General features: G+C 42.8%; 2 protein-coding genes across 3 annotated transcripts in view; both read right to left on the bottom strand.

The window, feature by feature from the left end:
• Positions 1-3740: 3740 nt before the first annotated feature.
• On the bottom strand, positions 3741-19846 carry LOC135541578 (rab11 family-interacting protein 2-like). Of its 2 annotated transcripts, XM_064967892.1 has the most exons (5): positions 18985-19845; positions 12109-12548; positions 11071-12007; positions 5946-6051; positions 3741-5858 (listed from the first exon to the last, which is right to left on the bottom strand). In XM_064967892.1, exons 1-5 carry the CDS (start codon positions 19332-19334, stop codon positions 5652-5654), a joined length of 2040 nt encoding a protein of 679 aa, XP_064823964.1. In that variant the 5' UTR covers positions 19335-19845; the 3' UTR covers positions 3741-5651. The 2 variants fall into 2 exon arrangements, with proteins under 2 accessions (XP_064823964.1, XP_064823957.1); XM_064967885.1 differs by lacking the exons at positions 3741-5858; positions 5946-6051 and adding an exon at positions 8265-9481 and having other exon boundaries at positions 18985-19846.
• A 554-nt stretch (positions 19847-20400) lies between these two features.
• The window catches only part of LOC135541592 (adhesion G protein-coupled receptor A2-like), a 65366-nt gene continuing 59833 nt past the window's right edge, over positions 20401-25933 (bottom strand). Inside the window, 2 exon segments of the mRNA XM_064967904.1 lie at positions 20401-25503; positions 25668-25757. Coding sequence (XP_064823976.1) covers positions 24084-25503; positions 25668-25757 — 1510 coding nt within the window. The 3' untranslated portion in view covers positions 20401-24083.

Here is a 25933-nt window from a genome sequence, read left to right on the forward strand (position 1 = left end):
GCAACGATTACAACATTCCCAAACCAGAAACCATGGATTGATGGCAGCATTCGGGTGAAACTGAAAGCGCGAACCACTGCTTTTAATCAGGGCAAGGTGACCGGAAACATGACCGAATACAAACAGTGTAGCTATTCCCTCCGCAAGGCAATCAAACAAGCTAAGCGTCAGTATAGAGACAAAGTAGAATCTCAATTCAACGGCTCAGACACAAGAGGTATGTGGCAGGGTCTACAGTCAATCACGGATTACAAAAAGAAAACCAGCCCCGTCACGGACCAGGATGTCTTGCTCCCAGGCAGACTAACTTTTTTGCCCGCTTTGAGGACAATACAGTGCCACTGACACGGCCTGCAACCAAAACATGCGGCCTCTCCTTCACTGCAGCCGAGGTGAGTAAAACATTTAAACGTGTTAACCCTCGCAAGGCTGCAGGCCCAGACGGCATCCCCAGCCGCACCCTCAGAGCATGCGCAGACCAGCTGGCTGGTGTGTTTACGGACATATTCAATCAATCCCTATCCCAGTCTGCTGTTCCCACATGCTTCAAGAGGGCCACCATTGTTCCTGTTCCCAAGAAAGCTACGGTAACTGAGCTAAACGACTACCGCCCCATAGCACTCACTTCCGTCATCATGAAGTGTTTTGAGAGACTAGTCAAGGAGCATATCACCTCCACCCTACCTGACACCCTAGACCCACTCCAATTTGCTTACCGCCCAAAAAGGTCCACAGACGATGCAATCTCAACCACACTGCACACTGCCCTCACCCATCTGGACAAGAGGAATACCTATGTGAGAATGCTGTTCATCGACTACAGCTCGCATTTAACACCAGAGTACCCTCCAAGCTCGTCATCAAGCTCGAGACCCTGGGTCTCGACCCCGCCCTGTGCAACTGGGTACTGGACTTCCTGACGGGCCGCCCCCAGGTGGTGAGGGTAGGCAACAACATCTCCACCCCGCTGATCCTCAACACTGGGGCCCCACAAGGGTGCGTTCTGAGCCCTCTCCTGTACTCCCTGTTCACCCACGCTGCGTGGCCACGCACGCCTCCAACTCAATCATCAAGTTTGCGGACGACACAACAGTGGTAGGCTTGATTACCAACAATGACGAGACGGCCTACAGGGAGGAGGTGAGGGCCCTCGGAGTGTGGTGTCAGGAAAATAACCTCACACTCAACGTCAACAAAACTAAGGAGATGATTGTGGACTTCAGGAAACAGCAGAGGGAACACCCCCCTATCCACATCGATGGAACAGTAGTGGAGAGGGTAGTAAGTTTTAAGTTCCTCGGCATACACATCACAGACAAACTGAATTGGTCCACCCACACAGACAGCATCGTGAATAAGGCGCAGCAGCGCCTCTTCAACCTCAGGAGGCTGAAGAAATTTGTCTTGTCACCAAAAGCACTCACAAACTTCTACAGATGCACAATCGAGAGCATCCTGGCGGGCTGTATCACCGCCTGGTACGGTAACTGCTCCGCCCACAACCGTAAGGTTCTCCAGAGGGTAGTGAGGTCTGCACAACGCATCACCGGGGGCAAACTACCTGCCCTCCAGGACACCTACACCACCCGATGTTACAGGAAGGTCATAAAGATCATCAAGGACAACAACCACCCGAGCCACAGCCTGTTCACCCCGCTATCATCCAGAAGGCGAGGTCAGTACAGGTGCATCAAAGCTGGGACAGAGAGACTGAAAAACAGCTTCTATCTCAAGGCCATCAGACTGTTAAACAGCCACCACTAACATTGAGTGGCTGCTACCAACACACTGACTCAACTCCAGCCACTTTAATAATGGGAAATGATGTAAAATATATCACTAGCCACTTTAAACAATGCTACCTAATATAATGTTTACATACCCTACATTATTCATCTCATATATATACGTATATACTGTACTCTATATCATCTACTGCATCTTTATGTAATTCATGTATCACTAGCCACTTTAACTATGCCACTTTGTTTACATACTCATCTCATATGTATATACTGTACTCGATACCATCTACTGTATTTTGCCTATGCCGCTCTGTACCATCACTCATTCATATATCTTTATGTACATATTCTTTATCCCCCTACACTTGTGTGTATAAGACAGTAGTTTTGGAATTGTTAGTTAGATTACTTGTTGGTTATTACTGCATTGTCGGAACTAGAAGCACAAGCATTTCGCTACACTCGCATTAACATCTGCTAACCATGTGTATGTGACAAATACAATTTGATTTGATGCCAGAAGAGCGCTACCTGCCCCAATGTTTAGCGCCAACTGTAAAGTTTGGTGGAGGAGGAATAATGGTCTGTGGCTGTTGTTCATGGTTCGGGCTAGGCTCCTCAGTTCCAGTGAAGGGAAATCTTAATGCTACAGTATACAATAATATTCTAGACAATTATGTGCTTCCAACTTTGTGGCAACAGTTCTGTGAAGGCCTTTCCTGTTTCAGCATGACAATGTCACCATGCACAAAGGGAAGTCCATACAGAAATGGTTAGTCGAGATTGGTGTGGAAGAACTTGACTGGCCTGCACAGAGCCCTGACGTCAACTCCATCGAACACTTTTGGGATGAATTGGAAAGCCGACTGCGAGCCAGGCCTAACCCCCGAACATCAGTGCCCAACCTCACTAATGCAATTGTGGCTGAATGAAAGCAAGTCCCCACAGCAATGTTCCAACATCTAGTGGAAAGCCTTCCCAGAAGAGTGGAGGCTGTTACAGCATCAAAGGAGGGACCAGCTCCATATTAAGGCCCTTGATTTTGGAATGAAACATTTAATGCAGTGTCCACATACTTTTGAAGGTAAATGTTTTGTCAGTGTCTGCAGTCTGGTTTGTACAATTTCAACATTTAATGAGAAAGCTTGCACTGCATGTATTTGTTTGGACCATTGCTCCCGAGATGGTGAGGGACTCTCTATTCACAGGTTTGTGGTTATTTATTGTGAATTCTTGTCTGTGGGTCAGAGACCTCATTACCATGATTTCCCACCTATTTGTTTTTTTAACGTGTCTGAAAGTACACTACAATATGAATATACTCGAGAGCAGGGCAACATCCCGCGTGCGCCACATCTTTCGATGGGCACAAGTGCTGTTCATGACACACAATTCACACCCCCCTTGTTTGGCGGATTAAACATTTTGCAGGTTTAAAGCTTATTTCCTGTAGTTCTACACATTTTGTCATGGGGTGCAGAGAAAATGTTGCCGTTTTAAAGCAAATGTAATTTCAATTCTATACATTTTGCCATGTATAATGTGTCTTCATGTGATAGGAGTGACTCAAACATGAAATCTATTGGTTAAGAAACCTAGTAAAAATGTTTTACCTGACACGGGCTAGTTCTAAATAGCACTAAGGTATGCAATGACTGACATGACAAAAGATGCACTACCCAATTTCAAAATTCGATGATTACAACTTTCAAGAGTAAATTGAAAGCCGGACTGAGTTCCTTAAATTATATATTTTAACACGCACCCCGTCCTCCCCACAGTTTGAGAACCACTGCTCTAAAGGTAAGGCAAGACAATGTTATCATAGATTAAGTTACCCAATTCTTCAGAATGTGTATTCAACATATTATATTTTTACTAATAACCTGTGAGAAATGTAAAGGTAGTGATGCATTTATTGAACAGACCCCAAACATATATTCCTTGCACATGCACAAGTCATTTCTCAGCTGTCTTAACATACATGACAAAACATTAAGATTTCTTATACTTTATTTCATTTGGAACGATCAGTGTATACAATACTCTGAATTTAAAAGCAGTATAAACAAAAAAAGCTCTTAAGGAATCCAGACTTACAGTAATCACAAAAAGTAAATTCTTAGGTGTAAAACCCTTGAAGGCACAATCATAGACGTGAATATTTCACAAGATTTCTTATTGCTATGACATTACACGAAGGCATAGTTGCAGAAGATGCATTGAGTAGATTACATTGAGACTTACCATTTGTAAGGCTATTGTCAGTGTCAAAACCTACCGCTTAATAAGCACTTCAAAGTGCCAAAGGCATTACATCTAACAGGGACAAGGTTCATTTTGAAACATTCATAATGCTTAAATTGAAATTTCAACTTCATATTCCTCATCTCCAGCAGCTCCCCAACATCAACATGTGAAAATGGCACATTTCTATGTTTAGTAGTAAAGATGGAGGAAGATGGTTTCCAATGACATCATTGTGCACCAATTATTTGGCATTGCCTACTAATTGTTTGATGTAATGGGAAACACTTAGCTCTCATTTTTACTACAAAACATAGGAAACACGGTTTTCACATACTGTTTGTTGATGCTGGGGTTGTGCTGGAAATGAATATGAAGTTGTAAATTTTCTCAATTTCCATATAAAATGTAATTATATTGGAAGCTCTTACTCAAAGTTAAACTCTTAGTTACTCTTGCATAAATATTTGACATGGTGTGTGCACTTATATTTGCATAAATATTTAAACAATAGAAAGAAAAGACTGCACAGTGGGTACATCAGTGATTCAACAGCAGTAGATAAAAATAAATACATTTAAAAAAGTGAATATCAGGTCTCTCCTTGCTCATGAAGATGATCAGTTCTTTCCACCTTGAGGGATTTGAACCAGTGACCTTTCGGTTGCTGGCCAAATTTAACCACATTTATCCATGACTTCAAAATGTAACAAGGGGACGGTAGGATAAACAACTAAAGTAATTAGGTAACTAATGCAAGAAACTGAAGTAAGGAATGTTGACTGATGAGGGTTTCCAATCAAACCACGAGAATCCAATCACAGGTTCAATAATGCGTCAACGAGCTAACTACACGAAGACCATTGTTTATCCGACATGTTCCTACCACACAACATGGACTTTCTGATTAAGGTTGATGAACTTGTACCGAGCCCCACAATAATTATTATCCATTTTATTTGGTATTAGATCAACTCCTGTGATTACACCAAGTAGTATAGCAGCACCAAGGCAAGTCATGATAATGTAAAGAAAGGAATGACAAACATAACCCTAGAAAACAATGAAAGAAGATCAAGTTAAGAATGCAACAAAATAAAACCCTAGCATCTTATTATTGAAGCGCTGTGTTAAGGCTTTGGGATGAGCAGATATCAAAGTATAACTAGCTAATTAAAGTCCACTGAATTGTAGGCACCATGGAGTCACTGTGCAAAGGCCTGGACAGATACATTTCATCAGTGACATGGACATCAACATACCGAGGGCATCCAGTTCTATTCTGCCTGAAGAGGAGACCGATTTAAAAAGTTGATTAAAAAAGTACCAACCCAATGACAAGAAATGTGCGCATACGGTAAATTAGTATAAAATGAATTCCAGTAGCGTAGTGTTACAACAAGAGCAAAAGCTGGTCAAATAATAGTAGCCTGGAATGATTCATTAATTAGTTCTAGAAAAAAGCATTCCAGCATGCATCCCGGATTCTGAAAGAAACCTGGAAGTTGAATCTCAGCCTGACTCCTCATGGAGACAAAAGTGCATATGAGCAAAGTGACAGTGACAGCAATATAAAACCACACAAACTAAACGGAACATTGGAGTAGAAGCCTAAATCTTTCCCTCCATCCTACAGTTCCCTGGCCCACTCCTCACATCTTACAGGGCCTGCTTGGGAGAGTTGAGGCCTTGCAGGATGCTGGGCTTCTCCTCGATGACACGCACCAGCAGGTTGTCTATGTACTCCTCCAACTCAACGATCTTGAAGTCCTTCTTGGCGAGCTCCGTCTGCTGCTTCACCACCAGGGTAATCAGCTCCTCCTGGGTCAGCTGGCTGTATGGCCCACTCTCCACCTTACCTGGTGCCTGAGGATGATGGAGCAAACAGAGTCACAGATATTAGCATTCTATCACTGCTTTCAAAAGGTAAATAGACATATGAACATGTAGTACCTTCATATTTTCCAGTGAGCGGTCATAGGTCTTCATCTCTCTCACCACTGGGGTGTTGATGAGAGCATGGCTCTCCATGGAGCTCATGGGCTTCACTGGGTGAGGCCTGGAAAGACAAGATTAAAGAAAACACTAAGAGGGTGGAGCATAACAATTGTTCACGGAAGTCAAGAGATTAGTTGGAAATGGAATGAACAGAGGTCTATTTCAGTTAGACTCCAGTTACAGAAACCAGGGAAAATGACAAACAAAAACTGTACCAATGTGCCATCATGAATCAGAATAGGTGCACTGACAACCAAGACTTTTCCCAAGAAAAAAAAGAAAAAAAAAGAGAACTCAATAGCATATCCCATGCTCACACCAAAACCAAAAATACGGACACACTTCCCTTTGATCCAACGTACCCAACTATCCAGCAATTTGTTGGACATTTGACACTTAAAATCTCTCCAAATACACAATTGTTAGACTAGACATGAGGCGTATTGCCCATTACACAGACATAGGTTGATTGATTGAACAGAAGAAAATCCCCCATGCCGTGAAATGCATACAATCATTGAAGGGCTAAGGGCTGGTTATGACCTCAGAGGGGTTTAGGCTCACCTGAGTGGTGTTAAGTCTGGCCGATCTCCATTGCTACTCAGAACAGTGAGTGGCTGCGCCTCAGAAGTTGAGACCCAGGCCCGTAGCAGGGTCTTACCCTCAGCCCCTGCCTGGGGTTTGGGCTCACCTACTGACTGGGGAGGCTCAGGAGAAGTCAGGTCAGAAGACATGCGGGAGAAGGTAAAAGGGTCTGCTGTCCACTTCTCTTTCCTGGCATGGGTTTCTACCTTTTCTCTACTATAGAGATTTCTCTGTCTAGTATTTTTGGCTTGCAGCTCAAGTTTGACAGATCCTGTAGTGGCTAACCTGATTGTCTCACTTTCTCTTGGTGAAGGGTCTTGTTTAACCAGCTCACCTTTTCCCATGGCTCCTTTATTGCTCAAATTAGCTGGAGGCTGAGGTGCTGCTCGTTTATTTTTCCTTTGAGAAAATAACCTTTGAAAAGCAGGACTGGGCCCTTCTGGCTTTTCTTCCTCTGGATGTTTTTCTGAGTCACTGTCATTACAACTGGAGAACAGATCGGTTGGGTTGTTTGGCACAAAAAGCTTAACCAAATCGTCAGTTGTCAGTCTCTGTTCAAGCTTGTCGCCTTTCTGTGGTCCTACAGAGAACAAGTCATCGCCACTGTGGCTCTGCTCTGGTTGGGCCCATGGGTCTTTAGGCAGGATCTCAGCAATGGGGAAAGGGTCATCAAATGTCTCTTTCATAATGAGTTCCAGTTGTTTTTTGTGAATGTCGCTTTCTACAGAGTCAGTAGCTTTAGCCATCGTTGGACTACTTTCCATGATGTCCGGGGTTGAGACTGCCCTCATCTCGGATCTGTTCTCCTGCTGTACAGTGGTATGCTCTGCTGATGTTAGCCCAGGATCTGCTTGCTCTTTGCTGACTAAACTTTGTCTGGGTTTGGCTGAGGGGATCTCTTTGGGAGTGTTTGGCAGTCCTTTAGGTTCATCTGTAGAACTAGGTCTATTAGGCTTTTCTAGTCGGAGAACAGATTTGCCATCATTGGCTGACGAAACAGATGTGTTAAGCACCTTCCTTGCATCTTCCCGAGGTTTCACTGAGGGTACATCTCTGCTCTGAGTCATAGGATTTGTAGAGGCTAAGACGAAGGTGTTGTGTCTTTCAACAGATGGATTATTCTGTGCAGTGCTCTGGCTTTGCTTTTTGTTTGAGTCGGCCTCTAGTCTACGGGGTTTGGGAGGGGGGACAAGCGCTGGTGAACTGTTGGGCCCCACTCTCCTCCAAGATGAAGATTGAACTTCCTGAACTTGTGTCCGTTGCTGGTTTAGGCGTTCTGCTGCCCTCTCCTGCAAGTAGGAATATTTGTCAGTAAGTGGAGATGCTGGGGGGTCAAAGTCTGCGCGTTCCTTTTTCCTTTGTGAAAATCCCCTTTGAGAAGTAGGACTGGGCTCTTCTGGTTTTTCCTCTGGATGCTTTTCTGAGTCACTGTCATTACAGCTGGAGGACGGATCTGTTGAATTGTTTGGCGTAAAATGTTTATCCAAGTCATCAATTTTCATTCCCAGTTCTTCAAGCTTGTCCCCTTTATGTGGTCCTTCAGAGAACAGGTCATCTCCACTGTGGCTCTGCTCTGGTTGAGCCCATGGGTATTTAGGCAGGACCTCCGCAATGGGAAAAGGGTCAGATTCAGAAAATGTCTCTTTCATAAAGCGTTCCAGTTGTTTTTTGTTATTGTCGCTTTCTACAGAGTCAGGTGAGAGTTGCTTTTCACTGTTAGCAGTTACCTCAGTGTTCTTTGCCATGACTGGACTACTCACTCTCATGTCTATGGAGGCTGCCCTCATTTCTGATCTGTTCTCCTGCTGTACATTGGTAGTAGACTCTGCTGCTTTTGGCTCAGGATCCACTTGTCTCACTGGCTCTTTGCTGGTTAACATTTGTCTGGGTTTGGTTGCGGGGATCTCTTTGAGAGCGTTTGGCAGTCCTTTACGTTCATCTGTACAACTTGACACCAAAACTTCTGTTAATGTAAGTCTAGTAGGCTTTTCTATTGGGAGAACAGAATGGCCTTCACTGGCTAAAGCAACTGATGTTTTAGGCACCTTCCTTGCATCTTCCCAAGGTTTCACGGAGGGTACGTTGCTGCTTTGAGCCATAGGAATGGTAGAGCCCAAGACTTTGGAGACGAAGGCGTTGTGTCTTTCAACAGATTGATTAGCCTGTGCAGTGTTCTGGCCTTGCTTTTTGTTTGAGTCCATCACTAGTCTAGGGGGGCTGCAGCTCCAGGTTTGGGAGGGGGGATGAGCGCTGGCGAACTGTTGGGCCCCACTCTCCAAGATGAAGATTGAACTTGTGTCTGTTGCTGGTTAAGGCGTTCTGCTGCCCTCTCCTTCAAGTACAAATATTTGTCATTGTGTGGAGGTGCTGGGGAGTCCAGGCCTGGGCCATCAACGCTCATCTCTTCTCCAATGAGCTGAGATGTGTATTCCTGCTGTCTCTGATTCACTTCTGCAATGATATGGTCCCATTGAGTCTGTCCTTGTACTCCATGCCTCTTCTGTGGGAACAGGCGATCATAGTCAGGAAGAGGTAGAGGAGGTCTTTTGGCCTCAACCTCCTTAATTGACACAAGAGAGCCACAATTAGCAGACACACTTCTGGAGCCTGCATTGGGATTTCCATGCAGTTCAATTGGGCTGGGGGGCAGAGGAGCTTGCCGCTTCCTCTCAGATCCGATAGGGGAAGATCCTATGGCAGTCAGGTTCTCAGTGCTGCTGCAGGGGGACTCAGAGGTGCTCCTCCGTGTCTTAGGTGGAGCCAGGGAGGAGTGAAGGTTGGAGAACATATCAGGAGACTCAGAAGGGACGCTAGAGAGAGGGGATTCGGTGCAGGACAGGGAGGGAGATTGTTGCCTATGGGAGTCTGAGTTGGGGGTTTCAGGCTGCTTCAGAGACTCCACCAATCTGCCAAGGAGTGAAAACAATGCTTGGAGGTCAGTGTCTGACCGTCACAATATACCAGAGTTATGAGCATGCCCAGCACAGCTGAAATAGTCAACACAACTCTCATGAGTTAGCCTAATCTTTGTGTGGTGTTTCATTCCATCAAGATCTTATCTTCACATATGATGATGCACCCCAAATGCTTCCAAGAAAAGAATGTCAGAAAAATGTGTGCTCTTTCCAGGCTGTCTGTTCTTTTCTATTCTTTGTTCTTCATTTGGAGCCCTAATGATGATAATTGTGTATACCCAGAGCCTTATCTGTCTGCTATTTCAAATGTTCGTCTTCATTTGTTTCAAAATTAAAGAACAATCCAGTTATGACAAAAATATCCTATCCTGTCTGAAACTGCGAAAATTAACAGGGACCATCACACCTGGTAAGGTCTTGATGGAATTCAACATAATTTGGAAAGCCCACAATTGCCTTTCTTTTAAAAACACTTAAAAAGGTAGTTATAAAAAAATATTACATTTACTTTAGGATGGACCATTTAATAATTCTTGTAAAAAGCTCAAAAACATAGGCTAGTAAACAAATCCAGATTTAGAATGTCTGAATTTCAAATAAGAGTAGGCTATATTGAAACTAAGTCTTTTCTCCTTTAAAGGAATTGGGCTATATTGAGTGGACAACTCACCATTAGGAAAGAATGGTTCAAATAAATCCAGAAAACAGAAATAGATGAGTGGAAAAACAAAGCCTTGTTTCCCCCAGCAGACATTTTCAGTATAGTTAGTCACCCTGTGCGAGCGCACGTCATCACTTCCAACCTGTTCTGCACCATACCATCTCGTTTCAGACACACACACACAGGTTCCACACTACAGACCAATCAGCACACCGGCCAAACAGGTTCATCACGCGCCAAATGGAATTCCTTTCAGGCTTTTAAGAGCCTTAAGACAATCAAGAGGAACAAAGAGATGAAACTAATTGCAGCCAGCATAGATTGGAGACATGGTCTGGTGTACAGATTAGTTCATCCTGATCCAAACCACCATTTGATCACTAAAGTCACCAGACAACCAATTGCAACAGAATAATAAAGTACTAACTTCAGTTGTATATCATATCAAGCGAGGAAAACAGCACCACAGCTGTTCAATCTGGACAATATACAGTAATTTCCATGAAAAAAAAATATTTTAAAAGAGTTATAAGAATGCAGTAGTTCAGTAGTGACAGTTTGGAAAATGGGTGATAAAGGCTACCAAGGCAGTCATTGTGATCATTTGCATGTGCTGGCTCTGAGGTCAAAAATTCCACCACTGTAGTTTTCATGTTATTTTGAAATATTTAGAGACAGAAAAAGGTTATTGGTTAGTGTTACGAGATCTGTAGTGAAATACATTGTGTATATAGTAGCTCCACTTACCATTGTGTTCCATCAGAACATCAGGTAGGCCTACATTACATTAGTCCTAACTTGAGATCTGCACTATTAAAATCATGCATTGGTAGTAGTTTTGAGCAATGTTTGGACATACTTATTCAGATCTCAAGTTAGAAAAGAGCTGTAAGTGCTTGAGAAACAGACTGACACCTACCTGGGCTTGACTGCAGACACCTTGGCAGTGCGGTTGGAGTTGAAGACTGCAGCGCTCGGGGTGTTGGTTCCGCAAACACCCTTCTGGTGGTCCACCGGGCTCTCCTCAAATGGGATTGGAGGGTCTGAGCTGAGGAGAATATTCTTGAATGGGTTGGCAGCATGGCGAGGGGCAGGAACAGGGACCTCCAAATCTCTGGTGCTGTGACTGGGAGATGGGTTGGGCCTCACCTCATTGGCGACACTCTGCTGCAGCTCTTCCTTCTTCCTGATCATACCAAACAGAGAGGACAGCCTCTCAGTCACAGAGGCCTCCTCCTGTTGTTTCTGCTCCTCTGCCTTCTTGGCCTCCTCCTGCTGCCTCTGCTCCTCCCCCAGCCTCTGAAGCTCACCCGCCTTCAGCCGCCTTCTTTCTTCCGCTAGCCGCTTCCGGTCCTCTTCCTCTTCCTGTTGCTTCTTCCTCCTTGCCTCATCCTCCTGGAACCTTCTCTCCTGCTCCTCCTGTTTCTTGCGTTCCTCCTCCTGCAGTACCTTGAGCTGCACTCTTTGTTTCTCCTCATTATGTCTCTTCTCCTCAGCCTGCCTCTTCTCTCCCTCTTCCTGAAGGCGCCTTTGCTCCAGCAGAGCCCTATCCCTATCCGCAGACTCCTTTCTGTAGGTGTTGACAGGGGCGCCCTTGAAGGAGTCCACGGCGGCGTCAGATGGTTGCCTGTGGCTTCGTACATCCTCCACTGAGCCCTGACCAGAGCTGTTAAGGCTGAGGGTGGACCCAGACATGGGTTCTACCTCCTCTGCATACACATGATTGCCGTTGATGCACGTGCTGTTCGGGTCTTCTTTCTGCTTGGATCTGCCCAGAAGAGAAAAAGGTCCTGTAGACACTTTGCTGTCATTGCTGCCTGTGCGCTTGTGGCCCAGGAACGTGAACTTCTTTTTAACTGTAGATGGAAAGAGGTTACTGAATATGCCAATTATCATTACTCAAATATGAAAAGGTCAGCAGATAGTCAAAATGTTTAACTGAATAGAAGGAGCTCACCATCAGGAGAATCCACATTGAGGCCAGAAGAGCGACTGCCACCGAGGGATGCGTTCTTCTCAGGAAGAGTGCCCAGTGTGGACATGGACTGGGAGACGTTGCGCTGCAGGTTGGATTTAGGGGCAAAGAGGGACTTGAGCTTGGATTTTTTCTTGGCCCCAGGGGACACTGGGCACACTGAGAGAGAGTCAGCCTCTCCCTCGCTGTCAGTGACTACCTGGCTGAAAGAGGGCACTATTGCAGAGGCCGAGTCAGAGAAGCTGTCCTTTTTTTTCCCACGCACTTTGTCCTTGAGCTTTCCGATGCGGGAGCGTGGTTTGTCTTGCATGGAAAGGTCAAACATGCTGGCTGTTAAGTTGTTTCTCATGAACTGGATGTCCATCATCACTTCCCCTCTGACCTTGTCCTCCTTCCCATTCTTATCCAGCAGTTTGTACCAACTGAAAATGAGACAGAGAAAGAACAAGATTAGATCCTCCTGTTCAATTAAAACTACTGAAGGTCAAATATGACCAGAATTGTTTATTACGCAACCAGTGACATTTGAATTAGCCTAGCCCCTAGGTAAAACCTTTTCAACATCATCACAATTTGCCAGGAAATCAGATTTACAGAAATTGTGGTCAAACATGCGGAACTATAAAAAAGGACAGACCTATGACATTTCTAACAGTTTGAGGTCAGGACCTAGAATAGATCCAGCTCCTCTAGTGTTGACGTAAATAGGCTGTAAACGAATTGCAGTTCAAATAAGTGTCCTTTGCTTTGTGTATACATCTCTTAAGTGAAGACCAGACACATACATGCCATTGACTGGCATGCACCCTGTTCCAGCAACCACTGGGTCAAACAGATAAAGCAGACAATTACTCCTTTGTTCTGCCTCTGCCCCCATCTCCTCCCTGTTGGGCACATTGTTTATGCCTACTCAGAACAAGGGAAAGGCAGAAGTGTTTGAGAGCCTTTACCATAACCATGACAAAACAAGCAATTAGTATGCCCTGTCACACTGAGTCTCTGTGATTGCAGAGACTGCATTGAACAAAAGTACTGCTAGATTTGTTGGTAAATTAGTAGACAGGTAACAAAGTATAGCTTCACAGACTGTCCCCCAGGTGAGTTCTCACCTTTCCAAGACCAGAGAAACACATCCAATGCATCCTGGAGCAAGTTTAGTGCAAGTCTCTTGCAATAGGCTTTTATTTGTTTTGCATATTCAGTGACTTGCAGTATGCCCTCGTCTTTTTGCATATTTAATTAAGTTATCATATAAATGGAAGTAAACATTTTTTGGACTGGCTTATAAAAAGGCAGCCAAGAGGCTAAAACTCCCTGGTTAAATCCAGTGTCCTCACTGAACCAGGTTAAGGTCAGCTGAGACCAGGAAAGCATTCACAGGGTCAGAGTTGTGATAGGGTAGCCTAGTGGTTAGAGCATTGGACTAGTATCCAAAAGGTTGCAAGTTCAAATCTCCGAGCTGACAAGGTACAAAATCTGTTGTTCTGCCCCTGAACAGGCACTTAACCCACTGTTCCTAGGCCGTAATTGAAAATAAGAATTTGTTCTTAACTGACTTGCCTAGTAAAATAAAAGGTAAAATAAAATAAAAAATAAGTTGGGGCTCTAGTGAGCAGTACACGCATTCTTCCCTGATGACATCATCCATCCATAAGCAGGAAAAGGTTCAAGGAAAACAAAAGACAGCAGCTGGTCACATTTTACTCATGGTAGATCATTAGCCTATGTGCCTACATTTAGGATGCATTCAGCTGAAGTTCTGTACTCTGCTGGGCAGTGATCAAATCAATTGTCACAAGCACCGAATACAACAGTTTTAGACCTTTGCATGAAATGCTTACTTACAAGCCCTTAACCAACAATGCAGTTCAAGAAATCAAGTTAAGAAAATATTTACTAGATAAACTAAAGTAAAAAGAAAAACCTAATCAAAAAGAAAATAAATGTATTTAACTAAGAAAATCCCATTGAGAACCAAAGTCTTTTTCAAGGGAGACCTGGCCAAGGCAGCAGCAACAATCAATGCAATAGATACAACATAATCCAGCCTAAAATAATAATTTACACTCCTCTGTAACAGACTCCCATCAATATTTTAAATTAATTCTGTGGCACTAACATATCTAGATGAAGCATGTATCATAGATTATTCCATGCGTCTGGTGCACAAGAAGAGAAGGCAGTCTTGCCTAATACTGTGAATGTATAACTAGGCTATATACAGAGGGTACCGAGTCAATGTGCGGGGGGTACAGGTTAGTTGGTAATTTGTAGTGACCATGCACAGCTAAACAAAGAGTAGCTGTTATTTAAAAAGCAGACATTCTATGTGGTTCATGTAAAAGTTAAGTGCAACATTACCCTGTTACTGGTGTACTAAAACAAACATGACCAGACATGATCCTGCAGGAAAAGTCAGGAAACATGCATGGGAGAAAACCTAGCACACCTTCCATAAAGCTCAGCAGAGCACTACAGGACTCATAAACTGTAGGCTAATAAAAGCTGTGCTAAAACTTCTCCAAGCATTACTAATCTTCTTCCCAAAATGGGCCATGCCAAGTAAAACAGCAACTACCAACTTCTGTTTATGTAGTACTAGTTGGGCTGAACACATCAGTGAAGGGATGTTATGAGTTTAAAAGGAACAACGAGTTGATAAGATACATGTGATAGCGTTTACAGAGAAATAGAAAACCCTGGCCCTAATAGAGGAGTGGTGGTCTGTCCTGTTGGACCGGTTCTCTTTGAGAAAGTGGTAGAGGCACAGACTTCTCTGAAGTATAATGATTAACATGTCACATCAATCTAATGATTAGGGTTGGGCAGTATCCAGATTGACACAGTCATACTGTCTTTCTCTTATCCTGTGATTTACGGTATTACCGGGTGAGTACACAAGGGGGCGCCAAAGAACTCAAAAATGCCCATTGAGCATCTATTACCAGAATAGTAATAAAATTAGCACAAGTAAATCGCACATTTCCAATAAGGCTGGTAGCTAAATATGCTAACAAATGCAAACAAAAATAGCAAAGACATGCAATCCAGCTCATCAAGTTATACACATTCAGTACCAGTCAAGAGTTGACACAGGCTTTGTCTTTAACAAAACTACGAACTAACACATGTGGAATCATGTAAACAAAAGAAACAAAAACAAAAAGTGTTGTATAAATTAATAGATTTTATATTTGAGATTCTTCAAAGTAGCCACTCTTTGCATTGATGACAGTTTGAAAACTCTTGGCATTCTCAACCAGCTTCACCTGGAATGCTTTTCCAACAGTCTTGAAGGAGTTCCCACATATGCTGAGCACTTGTTAGTTGCGTTTCCTTCACTCTGCGGTCCAACTGATCCCAAACCATCTCAATTGGGTTGAAGTCAGGTGATTATGGAGGCCAGGTCATCTGATGCAGCACTCCATCACTCTCCTTCTTGGTCAAATAGCCCTTACACAGCCTGGAGGTGTGATTGATCATTGTCCTGTTGAAAAACAATTGATAGTCCCACTAAGCGCAAACCAGATGGGATGACGCATCGCTGCAGAATGCTGTGAAGCATTTATTTGGGCTGCAATTTCTGAGGCTGGTAACTCTAATGAACTTATCCTCTGCAGCAGAGGTAACTCTGGGTCGTCCTTATGAGAGCCAGTTTCATCATAGCGCTTGATGGTTTTTACGACTGCACCTGAAGAAACTTCCAAAGTTCTTGACATTTTCCAGATTTAGTTTAAGACATGGTCAGTCATTATGTAGTGTCGTTTATCTTTGCTAATTGGAGCGGTTCTTGCCATAATATGGACTTGGTCTTTAACCAAATAGGGCTATTTTCTGTATACCACCCATACCTTGGTCACAACTGATTGGCTCAAAACACATTAAGGAAAGACATTCAACAAATGAACTTTGAACAAACCATTTAATTGAAATGCATTCCAGGTGACTTCCTCATGAAGCTGGTTGAGAGAATGGCAAGAGTGTGCAAAGCTGCCATCAAGGCACTTACTACATGATTCCATGTTATTTCGTAGTTCAGTCTTCACTATTATTCTACAATGTAGAAAACAGTAAAAAATAAAAACCCTTGAATGAGTAGGTATGTCCAAACTTTTGACTGGTACTGTACATACACACGAGCTACCGAATATCATTGTTGGTGAGTTACAAGCGAATGTGAACGAGAGACGTTGTGCAAATAAACAAAGCTGATAGATGCTAGTCTGAAGAAAGAACAGTATTGGCTCTGGAGCAGCATGTTTATACCCTGTGTGGAGTCTGGAGTCACTAGGGCAATGGGCCTGCCTGCTCTGAGTAGAGGGGGGAGGAACAAACAAGCCAATGGAGAGTCACCTTAACTAATCCACTTAGATTAGTAACAAGTTAAACTTAAGGGTTGCATTAAATGCTGAATTCTGCATCCCCCCCAAAAAATGCATAAGAAATATATATCTTGCTGCGTTTTGCAAACGCAGACCTAAAAATACTTGTGTGGCATGTCTGCTCATCAGACTAATATTCTCAGGTGAGAATTCACAGGCATTCTATCAGCAGACAGCGCTCTGACTGATTTGTAACTACTTTTCTGGGTGTAGCCGCATACTTCTCTCTGGTAAAATGTGAGAAAAACTAAGCAAGACATTAGGAAATGTAGCTGGCTACATTCTTTCTATGATAAACATTAGAAATGTGATGGCCATGCATAGTTTTTGCCAAAAGACCTTTCTGTTTCTTTGTAAACTCATTTACTTGTGAGGCTGCCAGCCAAATGGCATTGCTCTTTGTCGTCATCTGATTAAAATAAAGCCATTTTCTGCCAAATGTGTTACACCAATGTATTTTCTGTGAAGGAAAACTTGACTTTGAATATAAAAAGCGACCCCCGTCTACACAGCTGGATTCACCTGGTCCCGTTTTCTCCTGATGTGTCATTTACAAACATGTGACTGGCTCAAATGTTCTAGGGAACTGTGGTAAGCTTCAAAATGTTAAATAATGTGACAGGTCAAATGAAGACGTATTTTTAACATATTGCACAAGTTAACTGCAGGGATTTACTTAAAAAGTAACTACAAATATGAAAATGTATTGAAAAACTGCAAATAAAGTGTCAATGGTATTGACAGTTTTGAAAAACATCCCATGGCTATTTCCAAATACCTCAGTATACTTCCCAAGACTACTAATGACTAACATGACAGACTAAACAGTATGGATTTGTTTATTGACAGAAGATCGGTTGTGCCTTTGAAAGAAATACAGAAAATATATAAAAAGAAAAGAGTAAACCTCTTGCGTCATGCACACAATTACATAGGCCCATTTCATGATGAATTTGGTGTTGATAAATAGCCTAATTATATTTTAGACATCTCATGAACATGAAACAGGCCTACAGCTAAGCCAATTTCCAATGTGGATAAGGACACACCAAACATAGGCCAATACCGTTGTCAGTAGTGCCTCCACATTTTTGTATATCCAAGTTGGAACTTGCTCTTTCAACTAATAGGCCTAAGAACAGTGATGGCGCATGTTCAGAGCCATACCCAGAACATGATCAGTAACATGGTGTGTTATTTGGTGTCAGATCATTTAACTTTGTCTCATGCTGAGAAAATATTCTACTACATTGTGAGAGAGGACAAAGAGCTCCCATGCAGGAGATCCTAGTGCCTTACTTCAACATTAAACCCTGACCTATCAGCATTTTTTTTTTAAACCTTTATTTAACTAGCCAAGTCAGTCAAGAACAAATTCTTATTTTCAATGATGGCCTAGGAACAGTGGGTTAACTGCCTGTTCAGGGGCAGAACGACAGATTTCGTAACTTGTCAGCGCGGGGATTTGAACTTGCAACCTTCCGGTTACTAGTCCAACGCTCTACCCTGCCGCCCCAGCATTACACTAAAGTAGGTCAGTAATATAACACCATGCACTGCTAGGGGAAACAAACAGCAACATCCAATACCCTTTCTGTGTTGGAGAGAAGGAGCAAGAAAAGGCAAGTGAGAAGGAAAGTAAAGACTAGTAGAGAGAACTTTGTTATCAAAAGATATACAAACCGATTCAGTAAAATCTAGATAAGGCTCCAGATATGAGTGTATAATAAGCATGTGAATTAGGTAATGGAAGTACTGTACAAATGCTGCTCGTGTGGCAGCCTAAACAGAGAACATTTTACACAGGAAGATACAACCATATGACTAGTAGTCACTCACTGCCCTCAACAACAGCAATTGACAAATAGCCTACAATTCAAAAGCCAGCCAGCAGTCTTAAATATTAAAACCAGTGTTCTTCAGTCTAGAAAACAGTGGCTGTTAAATTAACACTATTACATAAGGCAAGGGTGTGTACATTGTTCTTGAATTATTCATGGTTTACCATGTTTTGTTATGAAGCTCGTTACACCCATTATGATGGGCCTATCCCATCATTGTTGTGAATGTCATCCATGGATCCCAGCTCAACAACATGTCAGTGTGATGGTGTGATTAACCCTCTGCTTTAAATAACCTTGTAGGAACATGGGGAATGTCAGGAATGTAGACACTGGTCAATATTCCTCTTAATGAGATATGGCCAGACCATAAGCATTACCTGAGCCAGCTGTGAATGCCAGAGATACAGTAGGCTTCACAGTTAATAACACTAATGAGCTGGAATTTCCCAACTACTTCCACTCTTTTCAGAGGGAATTCCTCAAACAGCTAGGTTAATAATTAGGCTGGGTTCAGATATCAACTCAAGTAGGCTATTCACTGTCTTGACTCAACATAATCAGATTGCTTTCCCACCAGCTCCATGACTCCACACACAGATCCTTTTGCTTCAAACAACATGAGAGTTACTTACTCGGTCTTTTTGCGGGCGCTGTTATCGTGTAGATCAAGTAGGTTGATCACAGCTCGTCCCAGGAGCTTGTCCAGTCCCACCAGAGCTCTGTGCATTACTATGATGTATAGTGTGCAGCGTTCAGCATTGCCATGGTGGAACAGTGGCAGGTCAAACGTTGCCTCTTCCTTCCATACCGGTGCGACACATTTTTCGGCAACCGAGGTAGAAAACTTGTCTTTGGCCACCTGCATGATGGCATAGGCATCGTTGGTTCCATTCTTTCCTTTGATCCTCAAATTCCTGGCTTGGAACACGGTCACCTGTACGCTTGTGGGATACCACTGCTGACTTTGGTCAGCCAAAGACATTTTCAAAGCTTTAAGCTTTTACAAAAATACTAGTTTTGCAGGTTTTAAGATATCACAACGACTTTGTTCTCACTTCAAGAGACTGACTCGCCAAACGGTAGCTCGTCGTCCTCTATAATGTCGACTCGAGCTGATTATGTCGTAACACTTGACACGCCTCCCCAGTTCACTGTACAACACCGTCCACGTACGTAGGCCAAACGGTGACTATGCCAAGGATAGTCTGAATAATGTAGCCGACCTTATATAGCTATCAGGGTCAATTAATGCAACGCATATGTGTTTGTCCTTACTAACCTAACGTTACTGGGTATCTAGCTACTATAACTAGATAAAGATTAAATATCACCAATAACTTGCTAACGTACCCCCCAAAATAAACTCAGACAATCTAATTATACTCTGCTATGTCATAGAAAGGTAAACTAGTAATACAACGGCTATCCACTGACTGCAATACTTGCTTTTCACAGCATCTCTCTTCTTGTTTTGACTTGTTTCATTGTTGAACAATAAACTTCCTCATCAACCATTCTTACCGCCCATACTCTCCAACAACCTATCTGATTGGTAAGGATTTGCGTCAATAAATGAAAGACCTACCGTGATTGGACAGTTGTGCTGGTGCCATTGTAACGTGAATTACGCAGTCTTTTATTCGACACTAGGCACAGGTCTAGGATCAGTTTACAATCCCTGAATCCCCAGGACGATGATGACCTTCCTACACCCTCAGCCTCACTGAATTTCTGTCGTTTGCTCTGTTTCTTGGTAAACTAAACGGAACAAATTGTCATAAAAAAAAAAATTGTGACAAACGTTTCAGCTTTGTTGAACAGACAGGGTAAAGAAGTCACAAATTATACCAGAACGATATTAACGGAGGCCTCAGAGACAGCTGATACTCAGACAGTCTGCAGACAGCTGATACTCAAGACAGTCTGCAGACAGCAATAACTGAGTTTGTCTCAGACTTCTTCATTCGCATTCATCTCATGCTCATATCAGAGAAGCATAATTGCACCATCAGTATGAGAACAATGACAAGATACGAAGTTGTATTTTTTTATTATTTTGCATCAGTTTTTTCTATAAGGCACAGTCTGAATTTCTTGAACAATATATTATTGAATTAAAAACAGTTATTTGTCACAATCATTTCATTCTGATGTCACTGTGACAAATTAAAATATAAATATACATACACCATTTTGAAATCTCCCTTTTTCAATTTGAGATGAAAGTGGACACAAAACTTGGAAATCATTTAGGGACCTATCACCAATGTGATGAATGTTAGTAAATGGATGAAATGTAAATCTGGGTAACCATGAGTGAAAAGATGACACATTTTATCATTGTGTTCTTGCACATTTTGACATTTAATACCTAATGTAAATAAGTTGAATAAGAAGTTGTTGTTTCTTCCAGTGACAACGTGTTGTAGAAGGTAAACTCATGAATATCAGACACAGGTTATATAAACATGTTGTGACCAGCCACTATCGCAGGTTTAGCAGTTTGACATCCCCTCAACAATTAAATACAATACATGTATTCACGCATGTGATACCACTGCTTTGTACTTATCACAAATCTGAGCTTTGTGAGATTGAGTTATTAACATGAACTCAAAGGGAGATTTCAGGACCTCAAATAAGGATACAATCTATGAAATGCATCCAATTTGCTAAACACTGATATTGAGGTAAGCTCTGCTATTCTACAAAATTCTTTGGCATAATAGATTCCCTGAACACATTGGAGTTGTTTAGAGGAGCTTATCTAAGATGCAGTGAGTTGTTGCATTCTTACACACCCTGAAAGAATACTCAAGATCAAAATAGCATAATATGGTTTTACACAATATTGGATGATAAAGTGTGTGAAGAAACATGAGGCAATTATGTAGATAACATGAATCAGTTCTGTCATAATCTATTTTGCCTTTACTCTGAGCTTTGTACATTAACAGAAAAAAATAGTGTAGAAGTAGTTGATTTTTACTTTAACAAGCTTCTCAGCCATTAGTTTATGAGGTAAATGTGTGTGTGTGTGTGTGTATGTGTGGGGTGCGTGGGGGGGGGGGGTGTCAGTAAGCACTTACTGTATCTTGATTAATGTGTTAGAAATCAGAGCCATTTACCACATAATTTAACAAGCGTTAACATAGTCTCCTGATGCAGATGACAAACTGAACGTGGTTTTACTGATGTATCCCTTTGACTTGTCAGCGCAAGAACAATGATGTTTGAAATCCTGGAGGGGGCAGTGTTTAGATAAGTGTAAATCCAGAGATTTGAAACTCCGAGGGTGTGAGAGCACAGGGGTGCGTTTAGTTCGATTGAACATTTGGTACACTGTGGAACCACTTGTACTGATTGACACATTTCCCCAAATTGTTCTTCAACGTTCTTGAACAGACTTTGAGGTACGTTTTCTCCGTTTGGTGGGTGTGGCTTGAAGCAGTGAGTGACATATTTAAAGGGTAGAGGCCATGCTGACAGCGTTCCACAGCCCACAACCCAATCCCTCCCTGTTTTTGAACTGGTCATTCAGAACAGCACTGTTTCCGTTTAATTGAATGTTACAGTACATTTGTATCCCAAACTGAACATAGGCCAGTAAGGGAAAACGGAAAAAGGAAGAAGGATGTGGCAGTTCATATGAAAAATAACCAGGAACATTTCCGAGTACATGCCAGGGTCAAAGAAACGTCACTCTTAGTTCATTTTATCCAAACACTGATACTTGTCCAACCTGGTCATGAAGGGGAGAAGTTCCCTCTCAGTGCTGATGCGTATTTGAATCCGAGTTTTAGTAAAAACATATTATTTTACAAACTGCATTCTCTCATCCTAGATTAAGGATCTCACACACAAACACATTCACGGAAGCACACACACACACACACACACACACACACACACACACACACACACACACACACACACACGCACAAGTCAACATAATAAGAGCAAAAGGATTCTTCACAGAGGCAATGCACAGCCGTACTGTAGAAATGGACAATCTCAGATTCCATTTCATGCTATAGTTGATATGCACAGAAAAGAATACAACTGCAAATTGCCCCTTTAAGGTATCCAACATCAACATCTTATGTCAATTTTAGACTTAGCTTGTAAAACTTCCTGTGAATAAATGAGTATTTTAGGTACACAAAAGACAGGCCTTGAATTCCTGGCAAACCCAACAAACAGTTCATAAGTGACAGAGATGAAAGTACACATCCCATACCATCACTGTGATGGAAGCAAAAGTAAGAAGCAACACAACCCCATGATCTATCTCCTTTACACATTTAAAATAAAAACCTCATCATGAGCTGAATCCCAATTTGAGATCCACAAGTGATACTTGAAGTTCTTTGCAATTATTTAAATGAAATGTACAAAAGTCTCACCCAGCGCTCTGAGAACGGAAATTATAGGTGATCTGGAGGTTTTTGGATTACGTTAACTGAATGTTTCAATAAGACTTTTAGCAACACAACTAGCTTATTTTGAGTCAACTTTATTGAACTCCAAGCACAGATAGGACACATGGAAATTCATTTCCTTAGGAATTAATCATGCAAAAACATTTATTTTTTATTGTGATGCATCAGTGAGATTCAAACCTATAATCTTACGTTCTCTATTCATGGAATTAGTCCACTGCGCCACCCGGATGGAGCAAGCATGCCATGTTTTTTTACGAGTACAAAGCTTTTAATTTTAGTCTATTCAAACGGACCCCATTTGACAGGGAAAGAAGCACTCGGGTATGGCCCATTAGTGGGCAAGGCCAACACACCTGAACACACAAGATACAAGATAAAGGATAGAAAGAGTTTCATTGATGCGGATGAATGGAAATACATGTTTTTCAATAACATTCTTAAAACTTCTTCTGAACGTTACTAAAGTTTTCTTGTGTTTTTTTATGGAAAGTTAACTTAATATTCTCAGAACAATTTGAGAACATTACTTTAATTAGAACCTTGAAGAAGCCTGTAGAAAACGTTATTCTATGGTAATGACATTCCCAGAGAAGAACGTTGTTTCTTAACGTTCTTGGAACAATTTGAGAACATGACCTTAAATATAACCATGACACTATTTTGATTTTCTATCTTTATCTTTAACTCTGTATTGTTGGAAAAGGACCTGTAAGTAAGCATTTCATTGTTAGTCTACACCTGTTGTTTACGAAGCATGTGAAAATTACATTTAGATTTAATTATGTTTTATTCGAAACCTGAAGGAAACATTATGCTCAAGTACTGAAATTCCCACAGAAGAACATTGTTTCTTAAAGTTTCTGAACTATTTGAGAACATTTCAAATGTCAAACCAGTTGGAGAATGTTTCTAGAACATTACCAACATTTTTATTAAATGTAACCATGTTTGAAAGTTCTCTTAAAGTAATGAAATACAAAGAAAATAACCTTTTTTTGGTCAAGCTCCTTGAATGTGCTGAGAATGTTCCAAAGACAAGCAACTATCCTGCACCATTTGCAGAAAGTTGTGGGAAGGTTTTATACAAATAACCATAGGACAACCATGCTCTCACCAAGCTCTATAAGAAACATATAGTTCTCAGAACGTTATATGCTAGCTGGGGATTTACACACATGGATCTCAGATCAGGATTTGTCTCTATAGGTGTAGGACACTACAACAACAGCAGTCATATCAAATATTGCCAGGGTCCACTGTGGACATTTGCTGGGAGAGAGTGAGTGTCACACTGTAGTTTCACTCTTCCACATACTTTTCATGCCCACAGAGCTCTGGGAATGGTCTGTACAACTTGTGTCCAATTCCAGCTCTATCACAGAGCTCTTGATGATGCCGTTAGGGGCAGCCCCTGGCACAGTGGTAGTGATACTGTTCAGAGGGTAGGAGCAGCGCTTAGCTTCCCGCTCTGCAGCCACTGCCAGTTTCAGATTGTCTCGGCTGGCGCTGCACCTATTACCTTGCATGGCCACCCTGCTGGCCACAGAGGGGAGCAGAGGGAAGGGCTTACGGCTGCCACTGCTGCCCCCGTCACTACCCTCTGAGGGACTGGTGGTCACTGTCCCCCCCACTCTCCTACCATTACCGTTGGTTAGTGGGCTGGCTGGGCTTTCAGAGTGGCTGTGATGGAGACTGCCATTCTCACTAGTGGCCTGTTTGTGGGCTGGATGGGCAGTGTTGTGCTGCTCTATACCTGTAGGTCCCAGTGCTCCCATACTGCCCCCTCCCCCACCAGTCCTCATGGCTTTGAGACGGTAGTGACCTCTGCCTTCACCTCGGTGGTGATACTGACTGCTCCCTTGTTTAGTTCTGCCACTGACCTTCCTCCTCTGAGGCTGGACAGGGGCTACAGAGCCTAGTGTGGGCAGCAGGTTGTTAGCTTGCTTGTTGTTATTGTCTGTACTGGTGCTGGTGTTGATGCCTGCTGGGGCACGAGTGGCATTGTTGGTATTTTCTTGTGCCACCTGCAGCAGGTTGGTAAGTTTACAGGGCCCAGGGCCCACACTGCTGATCCCACTGGGGGTGGAGGAGGACCTGGCTGATGAGGTGTTGTGGGGATCCCCTGGAGGATGGCAGCCAATGAAGATCTGGGATCCCTGTTCAGAGGTGGTCTGCACCCCACTCACAGTGGTGCAGGTGTGCGTATAGACTGGTATGGGCTGGGAGAGCCGATTTCCTAGACAACACCTTAGCCAGGAGGCCTGCACGTCCAGGCGTCGGAAGCAGTGGTGGACCACCAGGAACACCCCCAACACGGTGGTAGCTACTCCATAGAGACAGCTGAACAATAGGCTGCTGCGCCCTGTCAGCCACATGGCCATGGCTCCACAGCTCCACAGGGCCAGGAACAGGAAGTGGGTGGCTACCAGCACCAGGAACTGAACATTCAGGGTGTACTGGTCCTCTGGGGTCAACGCAGCATGTATGGTCCCCACCACAGAGTCTGTGGACAGGAGGCTGGTGCTGCCACCCAGGGCTGGCTGGCTCTCAGCCACAGGGGAGGACAGGGAGAATCTTGGGCACTCTTTGGACACTCGGTGCCTCAGGCGAAACACAGTGCACAGGAAATAGATCCAGGTCACCAATACCGCCAAGCCTGCGGGGACAAAGAAGGCCCCCAAACTGGGCCGCCACACCAACCAGCAGCTGGAATATGCAATAAAAAAGTCAGTAAGGTCATAGCAAAACAAGGACACCTCTATGTATTCAAAATCTCATAAAAATGTCAACTTTTTCTCTTGAATAAGCACTAAACCAAAATATACTGTGTGAAGGGCCAATGGGTCAATAGTAAAATGTGAAGCACTCACTAAGGGTTGTTGTCCCCATAGTTGTTGACGTTGACAGCTGCTGTGATGCCACATACGATGAGAGGAACACCACCAGCTATCAGATAGAACCTGTATTCAGGAAAAACACAAATTAGATGCATCAAATCAATTTGTATGAAAAAGGAAGTAACAGTGAATAACAGTGAACTTACAGTATTTAGGAGTGAAGTATCATGTGAGAGATACAAGTCTATAATATTGGAAACAACAACCAAAACCCAAGAACTGTATGACAAATAGTTTCT

This window comes from Oncorhynchus masou, chromosome 1, assembly GCF_036934945.1.
Source record: "Oncorhynchus masou masou isolate Uvic2021 chromosome 1, UVic_Omas_1.1, whole genome shotgun sequence".
In the NCBI taxonomy this organism is placed as follows: domain Eukaryota; kingdom Metazoa; phylum Chordata; class Actinopteri; order Salmoniformes; family Salmonidae; genus Oncorhynchus; species Oncorhynchus masou.